Source organism: Tribolium castaneum, chromosome 6, assembly GCF_031307605.1.
Source record: "Tribolium castaneum strain GA2 chromosome 6, icTriCast1.1, whole genome shotgun sequence".
NCBI classification, from domain to species: Eukaryota; Metazoa; Arthropoda; class Insecta; order Coleoptera; family Tenebrionidae; genus Tribolium; species Tribolium castaneum.
In genome coordinates this window covers 6,829,743-6,844,238 of record NC_087399.1, presented here as the reverse complement: position 1 = coordinate 6,844,238, position 14,496 = coordinate 6,829,743, and the positions used below count along the sequence as shown (strand labels likewise).

General features: G+C 30.5%; 1 protein-coding gene across 3 annotated transcripts; it reads left to right on the top strand.

Moving 5' to 3' along the window:
• The first annotated feature begins 4,784 nt into the window (after window positions 1–4,784).
• Window positions 4,785–14,241, top strand: drm (drumstick). Of its 3 annotated transcripts, XM_966887.3 has the most exons (4): window positions 4,785–5,263; window positions 13,205–13,487; window positions 13,574–13,649; window positions 13,775–14,241. In XM_966887.3, the coding sequence occupies exons 2-3, from the start codon at window positions 13,267–13,269 to the stop codon at window positions 13,596–13,598; spliced, it is 246 nt and encodes an 81-aa protein (XP_971980.1). In that variant the 5' UTR covers window positions 4,785–5,263; window positions 13,205–13,266; the 3' UTR covers window positions 13,599–13,649; window positions 13,775–14,241. The 3 variants fall into 3 exon arrangements, with proteins under 3 accessions (XP_971980.1, XP_008196752.1, XP_064213549.1); XM_008198530.2 differs by lacking the exon at window positions 13,574–13,649; XM_064357479.1 differs by lacking the exons at window positions 4,785–5,263; window positions 13,574–13,649 and adding an exon at window positions 5,299–5,437.
• Window positions 14,242–14,496: the final 255 nt, after the last annotated feature.

Below are 14,496 nucleotides of genomic sequence, written 5' to 3'. Positions count from 1 at the left end.
TTAATTACCTATAATATCTGTAGCTATACTTACTGTAACTTGATTCAAGTGTAATTTTGGAGTTCTGATTACTTTTATTGTTCTAAGTTATACAGGGGCTTCGCGAAGTTGAGGCGTTTCTTGTAGCAGGGGCTAGCATGCATTGTTCTTAAGAGTTTTAGTCTTAAACATCTTAGTAAAATGTTAATGATATCAAAGATAAAATAACTTTTTTTAATTTTGGAAGCCGACCTTGTTCAGATCAAAAAAATTAAAAGACCATTGGCGTTAATCAAGTAAAACTGTATAACTGTCATCTAATTACTCGAAAGGACTTACTATTAATTACAATGAGAACAATCTTACAGATTTATTGCAATTGTATGAGAAATGCTATCAGAATGGAATTGCGGCATTCAGAGAGTTTTTAGAGTATGAAAAAATAATAATAAAAATGACATTATTAAAAATTTGGTATCCACTATAATAGAAGATTATAAGAATATATAAATATAAATATAAATAAAAAAGATTATATTAATAAGGAAGCGCTTATCAAAGCGGCAGGTAGACAGGACCGGACTCAAAATTTTAGAAAACTTAAAAATTATCTTCGTTATTAAAAACATTTTATTAAGACGATTTAGGCTAAAACTTTTAAAGTTAAAAGGAACACATCAACTTCGAGAACACCTGTAGATATTTTAAAGATCGTAAGCTTTTTTTAACGGAAAACAACTCAGCTGAAGCAACTCAACACTTTGTCGTAACTAATACTTTTTATTGAAGAGAAAAAAATTTCAAAATATTTGAACATTTTTCTCCATTTCTTATACATATACAAGGTAATTGCAAATTCGTCATTATTTTACTCGTACAGAAAATTTAGAGTGACTTAAAAATTGCAAAACAAACAACATTATTTGATTTTAAAACTCTTTGGTACATAAACATACAAAAGCGTCAATTTGCTCTCAAAAAATAGTCCTTTGAGCCTGATACATAAATACTCAATAGAATTTGTAAAAAATATATTTTTGCATTAGCTGATAGCTGATAAGAAAAGCCATACCTATATGGCTTAACAAATATTGATTAAATGTGTCGCAGAATTATAACTAGGTATATTTTTCATATGAAACGTTGAGCTTCACTTACCTCTTTATAATTTTTGATTTTTCTTGATCTCACAGGAATAATGATCTGACTATGTTTTTCCTTCTGGTAATTGTGTTTTGGAGCTAGGGCTAGCTCTAGAAATTTTTGGCTAATGTTATCTACTGTTTGGCGAAACATTTCTTTTTATAAATAAACGTTTCTTTACACTGAATGTGAAATTGATTTTGTTATAACTAACTTATTAATTTAAAAAATAAAAAAATCCATAAACATCAATTTGAGATTAATTATACCTACAATACATGACCTACCTGTTCAGTATTTCAGTTTGTTTTTTTTTTTGGTAATGCATAGCTAACTTATAACTACTCGCCAGGTGACAAAATTACATAATCACAAATTCTGTCTATTTAGAACTTATAGAACCATCGGTGTTTGATCTTTTGGTTCGAATAAAAAAACACGAAACGCTGTTGTTCTCCTAATTTTGTGGGTGCTTACATAAGCCTCGTCTTTGCAAAAGAAAAAACTCTAATGGATTCAGAAATCGAATGTCTGAATGTTAATTTGTTTCAAGTTGTGCAAGAGTGTGAAAGATAATTCATAAGGTTAAGCACACCGTTTGTTGGCACTTGAACGACCAAAGCCTATTAATTCTAGAAAAGATTGAATACACACATAAATCTCGAAACGAGTTTCGCGTCGAATATTGATTTTTTGCCATCACTTCTGTGCCGAAAATCATCAAATTTCCCATCCGTGACCCGGATAATTGCGTCAGTCTGCAGTGAATCACTCGGTAGCCCCCCAAAATTCCTATTCGTATCAAACATCTCAGTATGTGTGGTCATGAGTCAAACTGTGTGTGTTGTTCAAGCAATAAATAGTTTCGTTATCAGTATTTGCGGTGTTGTAGCGGCGCTTTTCACACAAAAAGACCGAATTTTTTTCTCCGATGGCGTTTTCTGGAAACGCTGGTTGATAAATAGCTACACCCACTTGACAAATTGAGACTAATTTTAGAAATTTATTACACCTACTTTACGGGAAAACGTTTTAACTGTTTGCGCGCTGTTATATACCTGGGTGACACTTAATTAACATAAATATTTACTCAAATTAATGGAAATTGTGACCTTTGTTTTCGGATTTTTATTAGCGGCAATTCAACGCGATAGCGGTTTAAACAAAAGATAAGTGCCCGAATATCTCACTTCTAAATTCCTGTAGCTGTGTAAAATAATTTGGAACGGAATTTTTTCCTCGTCCATGAAAACCACAAATTTGCGATTATAATAACATCACTATTAGTTGGTGTTGAAGTTTTGCTAAAATAATTTCTATTCTAATTTTTGCATATATTATAAATCGCTTTTGTCATAAACTGAAAGAGGCAGCATAATATAAAATTTTATTCGTTTTCACTGTTTGTCATCAGCATTTTATAGTATCGATTTCAACCGAACCAAAATTTAATTTAAATATTTTTTAGGCAACTTGAAATATTGGGTAAAAATTTAAATAGAATTTATTGATTGGTGATTTTGTGCATTTTTCGAGTCACAATGTAATCACTCAGCTAATTATTTTTTTAAGTTAACTATATTATAAGTATCCGGCTCGAAGAACCATACTTTAGCGTATATTTGTAGACAAGTTTTTGCTATCTTTTTAAATAATTTTTTAATTAAGCCTGGAATAATTATTCAACATTTATCCCAGTAAGCACACTAACGTAAAAATAACTTAAAAAATTAACTTTTTTTTGGTAACTATTTAGTAACGCAAAAATAAAAATATAAAAATATGAAATCAAAGCATCATCAAGGCTCTAGGGTAGCGAACTTCGACGAATATAGAGTAGAATATAGAGTTTATAACGCGACTCGTCCAACGAGTGTGTGAAAATGGTAGCGCTAAGCGCCACCTGTCGGATATGAGGAGAACTTGGCCTCCATAAATATGAATATCAATGAATTTTTTTGTATATTAAAAATAACATTTTTTTTACTTATCGTCAAACCTTACCATGAAGCGGAGCATTTTTGTGTAAATCTAATTTGATTTAATTACTAATCCTACACTTAATATCTAAAATATTATTGTAAATATCTTGTTTTTCTCACAGATAATGAAATAAAACTTAAAAAAATGTGGTAGGTACCAGGACAACTCTGTTTTTGTTGTCCTAAAAGTCGTGTTATTTAAAAAGGCGATTTTTGACTGCTTTTTTTCTAAATATTTTTTGTTATTTTTATATAAGTTTTAATATTTTTAAATGATTGTCAAAAATAGACGCAAGGGTAGTTATTACTATAATGTTTTCTATAATGTTAATTTGTTACGTTTATTTATATTTCGTTTTGCTACATTAATATAAAGTTTAATTGAAAAGTTATATTAACGTTAAACATTGCTGTAAAAACTAATTTCAGTTTTTTTAAAACGTTAATTATACGTTTAAATCAAACGTAACTAAATACAATTATTAATAACGTTACGTTTTTCACATAAATAAAGATTTAAGTTAAGACGTACTTTAAAAGGTAAAAAGTGGTAAAGAGGTAAAAATGTCGTTTTTAAACTACGTAATATAAACGTTAAAAGAAAACGTAATTCTATATCCAAATAACAACGTAGATTAAAAAAAACCGTTAGATCTACGTCAGAGCGTTCACTGGGCATTGACTGGTAAATTTGTCCATTTTTTTGAATAGGTAACAATTTAATCAGTAATCACACCGCTAATTATTTTTTTTTAAGTTTTATAATGCAACAAATTTTTTTTCTTCAAATATATTATTGGAAGTATCCGGCTCGAAGGACCATAGTTTTAAGTATTTTTGTAAACATTTTCAATTAAGTTTGGAAAATAATTATTGGACATTTATGCGTCACCCTGTACTAGAAGTATTTTTTTACTTAATCTCAAAAACTTTCTCTATGCATGTGCATTTTTTTTAAATATTGACTGACTAAAAATTTGTACCAATGTATCTTTACATAGTAAAATTATATCAAAGTACTTACTTTTAGCAGACTCACCTTGAATAACGTTATTTAAAAGTCAGTAGTTTATCTAACATTCATTTTTGACAAATTACAATTTTTTTCTTTATAATTATTAATTAATTCCGTAATTATTAACCTGAAGAAAATCGATCGTTTATTAAATCACCAGTAGTGAAGTGTCAAAAAAACTAAAGGTTATAAATTACGATTGTAGAAAAAATATTGTATAAACGCAGTTGTTTATCGGCGATTAATATTTATAACAATTAGATAACGTGCTTGCTTGACAAAAAAATATGTTCAGAACTAAAAAAAACATTTTTTTACTGTTGAATAATAATAATAAATAAAATTACAATAAGTATATATACGACTTATGTCAAGCATAATTAAGACTTAATTATGTAAGTAATTCTTTAGGTAGAATAGCAGATAAATGAAAATAAAGAAATTATCGTAAAAAGTGACTACTTTGTTTCCGTCGCAAAAATCTTAATTTTTGATAGTTTTACAACTTTTAAAAAATCATTAAAACGCGTTTTATGTCTTTTCTGCGGTTAGGTCTTCACTATACGTTTCAGAAGTTCTTGTTCCGAAAATCAAATTAAAATTATGGAATTTTCTGGAACAAAAACCTTGTCATTTCGTGAAAAATTGGGTGTGTTTCAGGATCCAGAAATGTCCCGAATTTTTTCAAGCCGATGAGTTGTGATTCCAGGTGTGCATACCATGAAAACCATAACGTCCTCGTTACGACCACAACAATTTATGCAAATTCCTCTCAAAAACCACAAAGCTAGAAAGTTTTTTCTACTCTTAGTAGAACTAGGTCCCGAATTACGCATCGCCTCATTTTAAAAACTCAATCAAGTCGGCGTGGTCTTACATCGCTAGTGCTTAAGGTCGAGTTTGGCGAATTTCAGGTCCGGCTTCTGGTTTAAGCTCGTCGGCGCTGGTGAGCCTTATGTCCGGGCCTCTTAAGGGGTCTCTTCAGGTAGGTTGGCCTTAGTAAGCTCCAGAAGGGGGGCAGAGGGGCACGAGGGAGCCCTGAGCTACACACTACTGCTAGGATCATTGGGCTACCATCTCTAGTTTGGTACAGAAGCAAAACTCGGAAGAAGATTGTGTTCCATCAGCGAGCTGGTGAAAGCAGGTTAGTACCGATTTTAATTAGTGCGCGAGTGGTTGTCCGAAATGGTAACGCGGCGATTTAATTGGCTTCGCGGTACCCAGTAGCGATTGTTCCGGCTACCGTTTACCAATAAAACAACTCATATTATCCCCACCTTCGGGGCCGTGACCAGTAGCGACGCTGGCTGGAAAACCGGTAGCTAACTGGAGCGATGCGATGGGTTTCGGTTCGGTTTTTGAGGGGAATTTTTACGAAATCGGCCGGCAAGACGCACCCTTAATGTCACCGGACAATGTAACGTGTATTTATGCTAATACGGTACTGGATCCGCCCTTCATTGTTGGATCGCATTGATATTCACCATTGTCTGCGCTTCGGAACGATTTTTTTATTTTATCGACGGCGAGCTTGAAACGATTTTTGAGGGCGAGGAGGGGCCGCGATATTTTTAAGCAGAAGGTCGGTTTTTGCACCTGTTTATGGAAATTTTACGTTTTTTAAGCGCTATGTGGGTGAATACCAACATTCGGAATGTTATTACTCACGCAAACATGCCACATTTACATTTCTATTTTTTGTCATAATAATTATTAGCGCTTTTGCCCAAAATTGAGTCGATTGCGACGGATATTTTTCTACATATTTATCCTAATTGAGATATGTAGAAATCATAGCCTAAGTTTTAGTTGAAAGAAATTAAATTTCGAAGATTTTAAACAAGATTTTAAGCTCTACAATGTTATATGAAAAATATTCAAACTAGATTTTGAGTAACAAAAAGTTTCATTGTTACTGAAAATATATACTGTTTTAAATAATTTTTTAAACTTCGATCAAAAGACTAGATAGACTGTTTAAATTAAAATTAATCAAAAAATTTCTTTGACTGAACTTTGGTTTATTTTGATTTGTTCCATATTTCTACAGCCTACGAATTGGAAAATTAGACTTAGTAAAACTTAAACAATGATAGAAGTTGTCTAATAATATCTGAATAATATTTCGATTTTTAGTATCAATATTTATTGGTTTTTAAGCGAACAATATGACTTTTGTATTTGAAATAAACTTGCTTATCACAATAATGATAAACTTGTACCTACCTTATTTTTTAAGTTGGTTTTATACCAACTTATAATATATTTTAAAAATAATTGTGTAATTAATTTACTTAATATAAAAAAAGAATTTTTTTTAACTACACAGTACACTTATAACAACATAACTACAACTACTATTAGAAAAAATACTGAAAGTGAAACCTAGTTAGGTAATAGAGGAAACACATATTTACAAAAAAGTGTCAAAATATTTATGAATTAACAGAAAACAGATTTAATTCCTAGCGTGTCAACAAAATAGAATTTTACATTTAAATAATAAATAAATAAATAAATAAAATCAAATTTATTTTAATTAGTTTATAAAAAAGATTTGGAGTATAGTTTTGAAGTATGGTCTAAATCACAAAGCAGGGCAGGGGGAGTAAGTTTTAATTATTTTATATAACTAGGTAATAAATACGAGTTTATTTGAAAAAAATAGTCACATCATTTACAGTTTCTACATTTTAGTTAATATCACAGGTATAACAAATTAAAAAATGAAAACTTATTTTGATCTTATTTTAATTACTGTTGATATAACCATTTTTTTTCTAAAAAAAATAGTTTAAAAATAAATACACAAAGTGTTCTTAAAAGAAATGCTGCCTATATACTATAATTTTCTACAACTACATAAACGAGGCCTAAAATCAGATGTTAAATAATTATTATAAGGTTTAATCAGTTTTAAATTTTTAATTGTTTTTTCATGATATTCTCTGTTTGTTTTTTGTACAATCTAGACTATGTGGCCTTAAAAAATTCTTAGAACACTTTTTGTTTTATTTTGTTTTCTTTCACAATTATACTATAAAGAGCAAAAATCAAATATATTCAAATATATGTACCTATTTATAAGGAAATCATAAAAATATTACGGAGCCTTTTTATGTAATGAGCAAATTAAAAATTAATTTTTGCGATTTATAAAGTTGAGATTATTTACTCATTTACAGATACTTGCGTTGCTTCAAAAAATTTATGCAAGCAATTTAACGCTGCTTAATGTTATTGTTCTATGTTTCTAGGACTTTTAAAATTGCAAAAAACTTTAATTTATTTGATTTCAATATTATTTTATTTCCAGTATATTCTTTACCTCTTTTATTATTCAAAAACCAAGCTCAAAAAATTATTTTTTTTTCAAACAAATTTTTTATTGTTTCTAGGGCCTAAGTGCAACAATCGCCAGTTTCTTAATAAATTTGTTCTCGTTGAAAAACCTTAAAACCTTATCTCAAAATCAAATCGAAAAATAAGTAAAATAATTAGACAGTTTTTTCAACGGTAGTCGTTTCCGCTTCCGCGGATTATTTCACATTATAGGTTTAGTTATAAATATTTCTATTTTGTCGAACAGTTATTTGCATTACTGTAATTGAAAATAATAATTACTTAACCTAAAACTTTATTTGTTTCGTTTCAAATGTTACAATCATCGTTTGTAAATTGTTTTTACGTGATTTTGCTTTGAAAACTCTATGACTTTTTTCAAATTTTATCCACCTTTTCTAAACCGACCTTATAAGGTTAATAATTTTTTTAAAGTCACAATAGATTAAGTTTTTTTTCTTTTTGAATGACTTGTAACATCTTGAGCATATTATTTGAAACAGTTTTTATGAAATAAAATTCTAGAGATTTTACAACTTGACTGTACAGTGATAAAGACCATTCTTGATTTTTATATTTTTTTTGTGAATCAATAAAGTCATAGCAGTTTTCGGGCACTAGAACGTTACGATTACAGTTCACATTGTCACATAAATTTACAATACCAAAAGTAGCAGAACTCATAAATAAAAATTAGTATTTTTAATGTCAAAGTGTAAAACTTCCATTAATTTAAACTCAGATTGCTATTTTTTTGCTAATTTCGCTACGTAGTAAAAAACCAAGACTTTGTTTTTTTTTAATTTTCTAATTTTTTGTTTGTAAATAAAAAATTACCAAAAAAATTGAGGAGATACCTTTCTAAGGTATATAAAATGTCAAGAATTTTTATTTAATTACAAATCACGAATTTTTTATACCCTGTATATAAATAGGTATTAAAACTAATGCTACTCGTATATGGTTTAAGAGTAAGTAGCAAATGTAAAATAATTTTTTTAAAACTGAACAAAATATTTCTAAATGTTCTTTATATCATCTTTTTATCGAAAATTTTACTAATGTATTGTTAATTGTATAGGTAGCTATTCACATACGTTTAATATACCTAAGAGTTTATTTAATTTTTCAAATGCTATCTGAGGAAAAATCCACCAGGGACAAGAGTTTTTAAAAGAAGTTTTAATTTAATTTTCTACTTAATTCATTACTTCATAATTTAATTGCAGCTTATTTTTTTATTTGACCAAGTTTTCCAAGTGTCAGTTTATTATTTACTGTCGGGTGATTTTGTGAAATACCCAAAACTGCTTTTTATCACTAATCAGGTACTTGAAAATTTCCAGCCGCGCCCCTCGGCCTGACTTATAAACTTTTATTGAAGATTGCGTGAAATCCTCATCACTCACTTATAAAATAGTTTTAGGATGTTGTTAAGGATCTTCTAAAAATAACAATTCCTTCTTATTTATTGCGGTTAAACCACCGATGAGCCAACAAAATTATAATCGTATTTTTTGCCCGCGTCAGGATATCATTCTGAATAAATTATCGTAGCTTATGAATCAGATTTCGAAGCGATATTTGTGCCCCGGGGCCCCCACGTAATGGAGAAACTGCGTCATTTCCCAGCTGAAATCCCAGTAGCTGACGCCGGCACCAGTTGGGTAAATAAACATTTTCGCCCTGTTCTCACACATGCGGCGCTAATCCAAATATCCATGGGAATTCGACTGAATTTTAATGCCGATCGCTCTCAGTAGGCCACAAAATTCCTCGACAATTTATCATAGAGATCGTCCATCATCGTAAAGAGCAGGGCCTTTCCTTTAACAATAACCAGTCAACACCGCCTTCTTTGATTCCCTTTCGAATGTTATCCGACAGATCGAAATGCCATCCTTGTCTTACGATAGGCGAAACAAGGAGCGGGACGTTTGCAAGTCATCTACTTATTAACATAAAGTAATTGTTGTCATTCCTTTTGACACATTCTTCGGGATGTTGCTTATTGTTCCACGAGACGACGCAAAAATCGCCAAGACACGTTATGTAACTGTCTTGTTGTTGGAGGGCCCGCAACATATACACAGTGAACCAAACAATTAACACGTAACCCGGAGGGTAGCGCTTTCCGCTCCCTAATTACCAAAATTAGCTCTCGGAATTATAAGAGTTGAAAAAAGTAGCAGCGGCATTAATAATGGGTCATCTTGTACGTTATGCCTTCAGCTGTTTGTAAAGTAACACACCGACTGGATTAGAGAAGCGTAAATAAATAAACGTTGCGGTCGCATGGCCGTACTATTAATGTAAATATTTGAATCGAAACGTTGTGTTTGACATAAACATAATAATTAAACGTGTCATTAATTTAAATAAATTTGCAACTTGTTACATATTCATTGAGTGAGAGTATGGTCTATAATATGCAAAAGGTGGCTTCGACTATTGGCTTTTGTTGTGACATTTTGAACCGATAAAATTGTGAAATTGGGGTTAATTTGTTTACGTTTGCCACGGAGGGCTTGTCCACGAGAGGCCACTCTCCCCTAGATTTTCTAAAAATGTTACGAAAGCTTGGAGACTTAGTTTCAGAAAAAATTGATTTCGACTCTGAAACAGTTTAATAATTTCCAAGATATATTAGCTGTTTCAAAACATCACATTTTACCAAATTATTTTTTTTAAATAAGATAAAATTGTTATTAATGATTTGGCCTCTCAATGAAAGTATAAACTTCATTAGCTATGATTTTTTTGAAGTGCTAATTTTTTGAGAGAAAATACTACGTTTTTATAGTTTTGAAACAGCTAATAGTACTAGCTTTTTTGTTGACGTTGCCATGGAAACGAGGCTTAAACCTTAACTCAATTTATTATCTGTTCAAAAATTTTAAAAAAACTTTCACAGTTGGTTTTCCCTTATAATTAATAGATTTTCTTGGCACTAAGCTTGTTACTAAAGTCGTTTATTCAGTGAGAAAAGTTATTTTGGCAAACTGTACTGTACAAAAATAACATAATAATAAATAATAAAGAATTTCTTTCAATGACAAAAAAACCTCAAAATATAGGTACAATATAGGTGTAAGAAATGCTTGTACAGATCGGGGTTTAAAAATACAATAGAAATTGGAGCATTTTGCTTGGAAAAACTGAGTTATGGATTTTAAAATTTGGTCTTTGATTTATTTTTTTTAGAAATTCGAAAACTACAAAAGAAAGTTCAAAGCTTTCTCTGTAAATTGCTTAAGAAACGATATCAAAATCTTAGAAAATCGCAAAGTTACTCATTTTTGAAGTGAAAAGTGCAGATCCAAAAATTTCCACAAATCTTGAAAATTAGGTGCAAAAAACATTATCAAAAAATCGGGTTTAGACTGAATACACGGAATAAATACCGGGTGTTTCAGTATAATACTACACCTTTTCTAATTTTTATTATTTTTTTATTATTAATTTTGATTATTTTTATTAAAAAAAGTACAGACTATATCAAAAGTAACGCGCAAAATTCAGATCTCAATTATTAGTCATATTTCAAAAAAATTGGACAAGTTTATTTAATTTTTTTACATTTTAACATCATAGTGACATTTATGATGTTATTCGTTTTTGAGTTGTAATGTCTTTCTTTAGTTCTTTAAATGACAACCAAATTTTTTTTACTGTTTTAGGTACTTAGTGTACATGGTTATCTTTCTGGTTCTAAAAAAAATCAAATTAAAAATAAAAAAAATATTATAATAAAATAGAAAATATATTTATAATTAAATATGATGGGCTTTATTTTTTTGTTCTAGACTTATAATTTTTTTGTATAATTGGCAAAAAAGCATTTGATGTGACACTAAAACCGAAAAAAATGAACAATAAACAATCACCCTTTATAAAACCAAGCAAGAAAGAAAATATAAATCACTTTAAGCAATAACTCTAATACCTTTTTTGTTTTATTTCCTTTTTTTTAATTTTTTTGATTTATTTTTTTGAAACTATTTTATAATGTTTAAAAATACGTAAAACACTATCAAAAATGTCATTTGTTACTTAAAAAACAAAACTGGCGTCATTACTCAAAAATCAATGACGTCAGAAAAAAATAAAAATAAAAATATAATTGACTCGTTCAAAGAGTTTTTTGAAAAACGTCACTTTATAAAGATACTAATTTTGTGCCTTACTTTTGGTGCAGTCTGTATAACAAAGTTGTATATTTCTGAATAGAGTGACAAAATTGAATGGGTATAATATCAAAATATTATCAATTTATTTTTACGAAGACTTTTGTCAAAGTGGTGAATGTTAACACTTTTTTCAACTGCTACCCTGTATATTTTTTGCACCATTTGATAGATAATTTAATTCTAACTTTGAAGATGTATCACAATAGGCAAAATATTAGTAAATAATTGAAAAAAAACTTTAAACAAAAAAAACAGCTGACATCAAAAAACTGTTAGAAAATTTATAAATTTATAAAAAAAGAATGCTATTTGTTACCTATTTTAATCGAACTAATTGACAACTATACAATGTTAACACTTTAAAGTGAAAAAAAAATGGTGTTCGTAAGTAGCTAAGTTTCTTTTTATTATTGTAACACTACATTACTCTAAATTATAGAGTGTCATAAAAGTGCCTATATTTTGAATTAAAAATTATCTAATTACTTACTCATTAAAAACTGCAAATTTACGGTCACCGTTTTGACAAATGCTTTCGTAAAGGTGGGTAAATTAATAATTTTATCCAATTTTTTTCTCTTATTTACTGACTGATTTTTTTTTATTTCGTTTGATTTCTTCAAGTTTCATTCAAGATTTTTTTTATTTTTTTAAAGATTTTCTTTGGTTGATTTTTTTCAAAAAAAGCTATAATGAGGCAGCAAATAAACATTCGTTATAACCTATTTTATCTAACTTTAATTCATTTGTCATATTAATTAGTCACTGAGCACACTGATTACTAAAGTAAAGTCACCAAGAAAATCGTTTTATTAATTTTATTAATCTAAATTTCTTGATAAATTTTTAAAGATTTCTTTTGGTTTCTCTTCCTTATTTAAATTAACCTATAATTAAAAAATACTCCGTAGTTTTTTTTTCAAATGGTAGGTATAATACTCAGTAATAGTATACTTAGTATAAATCACTTAATTTTGTTTTGTGTTGTTTTGTTAATTTTTGGAAAAACTCTATAGTCCAGTATGAGCCACTATCCCCTAAAAGTTTTTTTTACATCTTTAGCAAACAGACTACTTTCCCCAATCAAATTTTAAACTTTCATAGACATTGAGATTGACATTTTTAGTAATATTAACTTTTTTTTGTTTTTTTGTGTTTGTAAAAAAATATTAAGAAAAATAGGCATATCACTCATTTTCACATTTTTTATTTTTAACGAAACTTTTATTTTGTACACATTTGGAAAAACCATTAACTATTGTGGATGGTTTGTTTTCTTAGTTTTTAACCACCCTCCCCTAGCAGGACCATTTTTTCGGCACTTGATTCCGGTAACTTAGTATTTTTGCGGAAAAATCGCGTTTCGGCTCCGTGGCGCAAATTTCCGGTAACTCACGTGTATTGTATCGTTTCCAAACGTCCAGCAGGAGCGGCCGCTCATGCAATACCGGCGCAAGTAGGAGGGAACGTAACCTTTCACTGATGTTGTGTCGGATGCGCTCCCGTCGCACTCCTGCAGGCAGCAGGATCAGTGACTAACCGTCCATCATCAGTTGCAGGAATCGTCGAAAATCCCGGCTGAGTAATAAACGTGTCGAGATAAGAATCAGACACGATGTTTGCGATAATCCAGATCGACAACGACGTTAGTGGGCGCGAGTTCCGTAGAAAAATGCGCCCGAAGTACGAATTCATCTGCAAATACTGCCAGCGGAAATTCACCAAATCCTACAATCTGATGATCCACGAGCGGACGCACAAAAGCCCCGAACTGACCTTTTCCTGCGAGGTGTGCGGCAGGGGCTTCAAGCGCCAGGACAACCTCAAACAGCACAGGTAATGGGAGTTTCACTCAGTTCAAGGCCCCATGTTGTACATACCGATTTTTTCTAATTTTTATCACTAATGTGTTGGTATTTTAGATGTAATCAATGCATATGGCGGTAAAGGGCTCCTGACCGATGGGTAATTCCGGCCCTGTTCTTCTTTCATTGCAATGTAAGACTTAACACACTGTTTTTATATACTAAAAAACTTCACTTTGGGGCCTTTACTAATGCTTTTCGAACGACTACGTCGGTTGGACCACGATTTTTTAATTTTTTAATTTGGTTAATTTGCAGGACTATACACTACTCCACAGCCCCGGCCTACAGTTGTTTTTCAAGATTTTAATTAATCTCGAACCAATTATGACTTTCCTATTGTCGCAGTATTCCCCCAAAATTATTTATATGTTATTGCATTCTGTATATATCCAAAAACAACTAAGCTAGTTAAGTAAACTTGATCAAATTAATTGGAGCCAGACTACAGTTCGTCTAGTCTAAAACGATTTTCCCAATCAGTTGGCAATGAAATTGTGCAATTTTCGCAGACTTGTACAGTCGACTTATCGCTTCAATCCTCCATTTCTAGTTAAGTGATAACGTACTAAACAATGTAAATTTTAACAACTGTGTATTTTTTGCGCCGCAAAAAGTCCCACAGTGCCTAGATGTAAGCTCGCAATATTTAATTTAAGTTTGTCCCCTACTTGTAAGCATTATATTTATTAACTAGAGCTTTATATTAAACGATGAAACAACAACACTGTGTTTTTTTCCCTGCTCTTGTATACGGAAATAGTCCGGAGGCGTGCTCACGCAAGGAGGCAGCACGGTAGCCGCCAGATGAGGCTTTCACCGTTATTATATGTTTTTGTTGGATCGTGCATAACAAGGGTTTTACGCGATCACACGGTGCAATTTACCGCCGGTGGGAAGACGGGTATTAGCAGCGATTAGTTTCCGGGAAAAAATCCGGGATGGCGCCTCCGCCAAATCCGGGTGAGATCATTTTATTG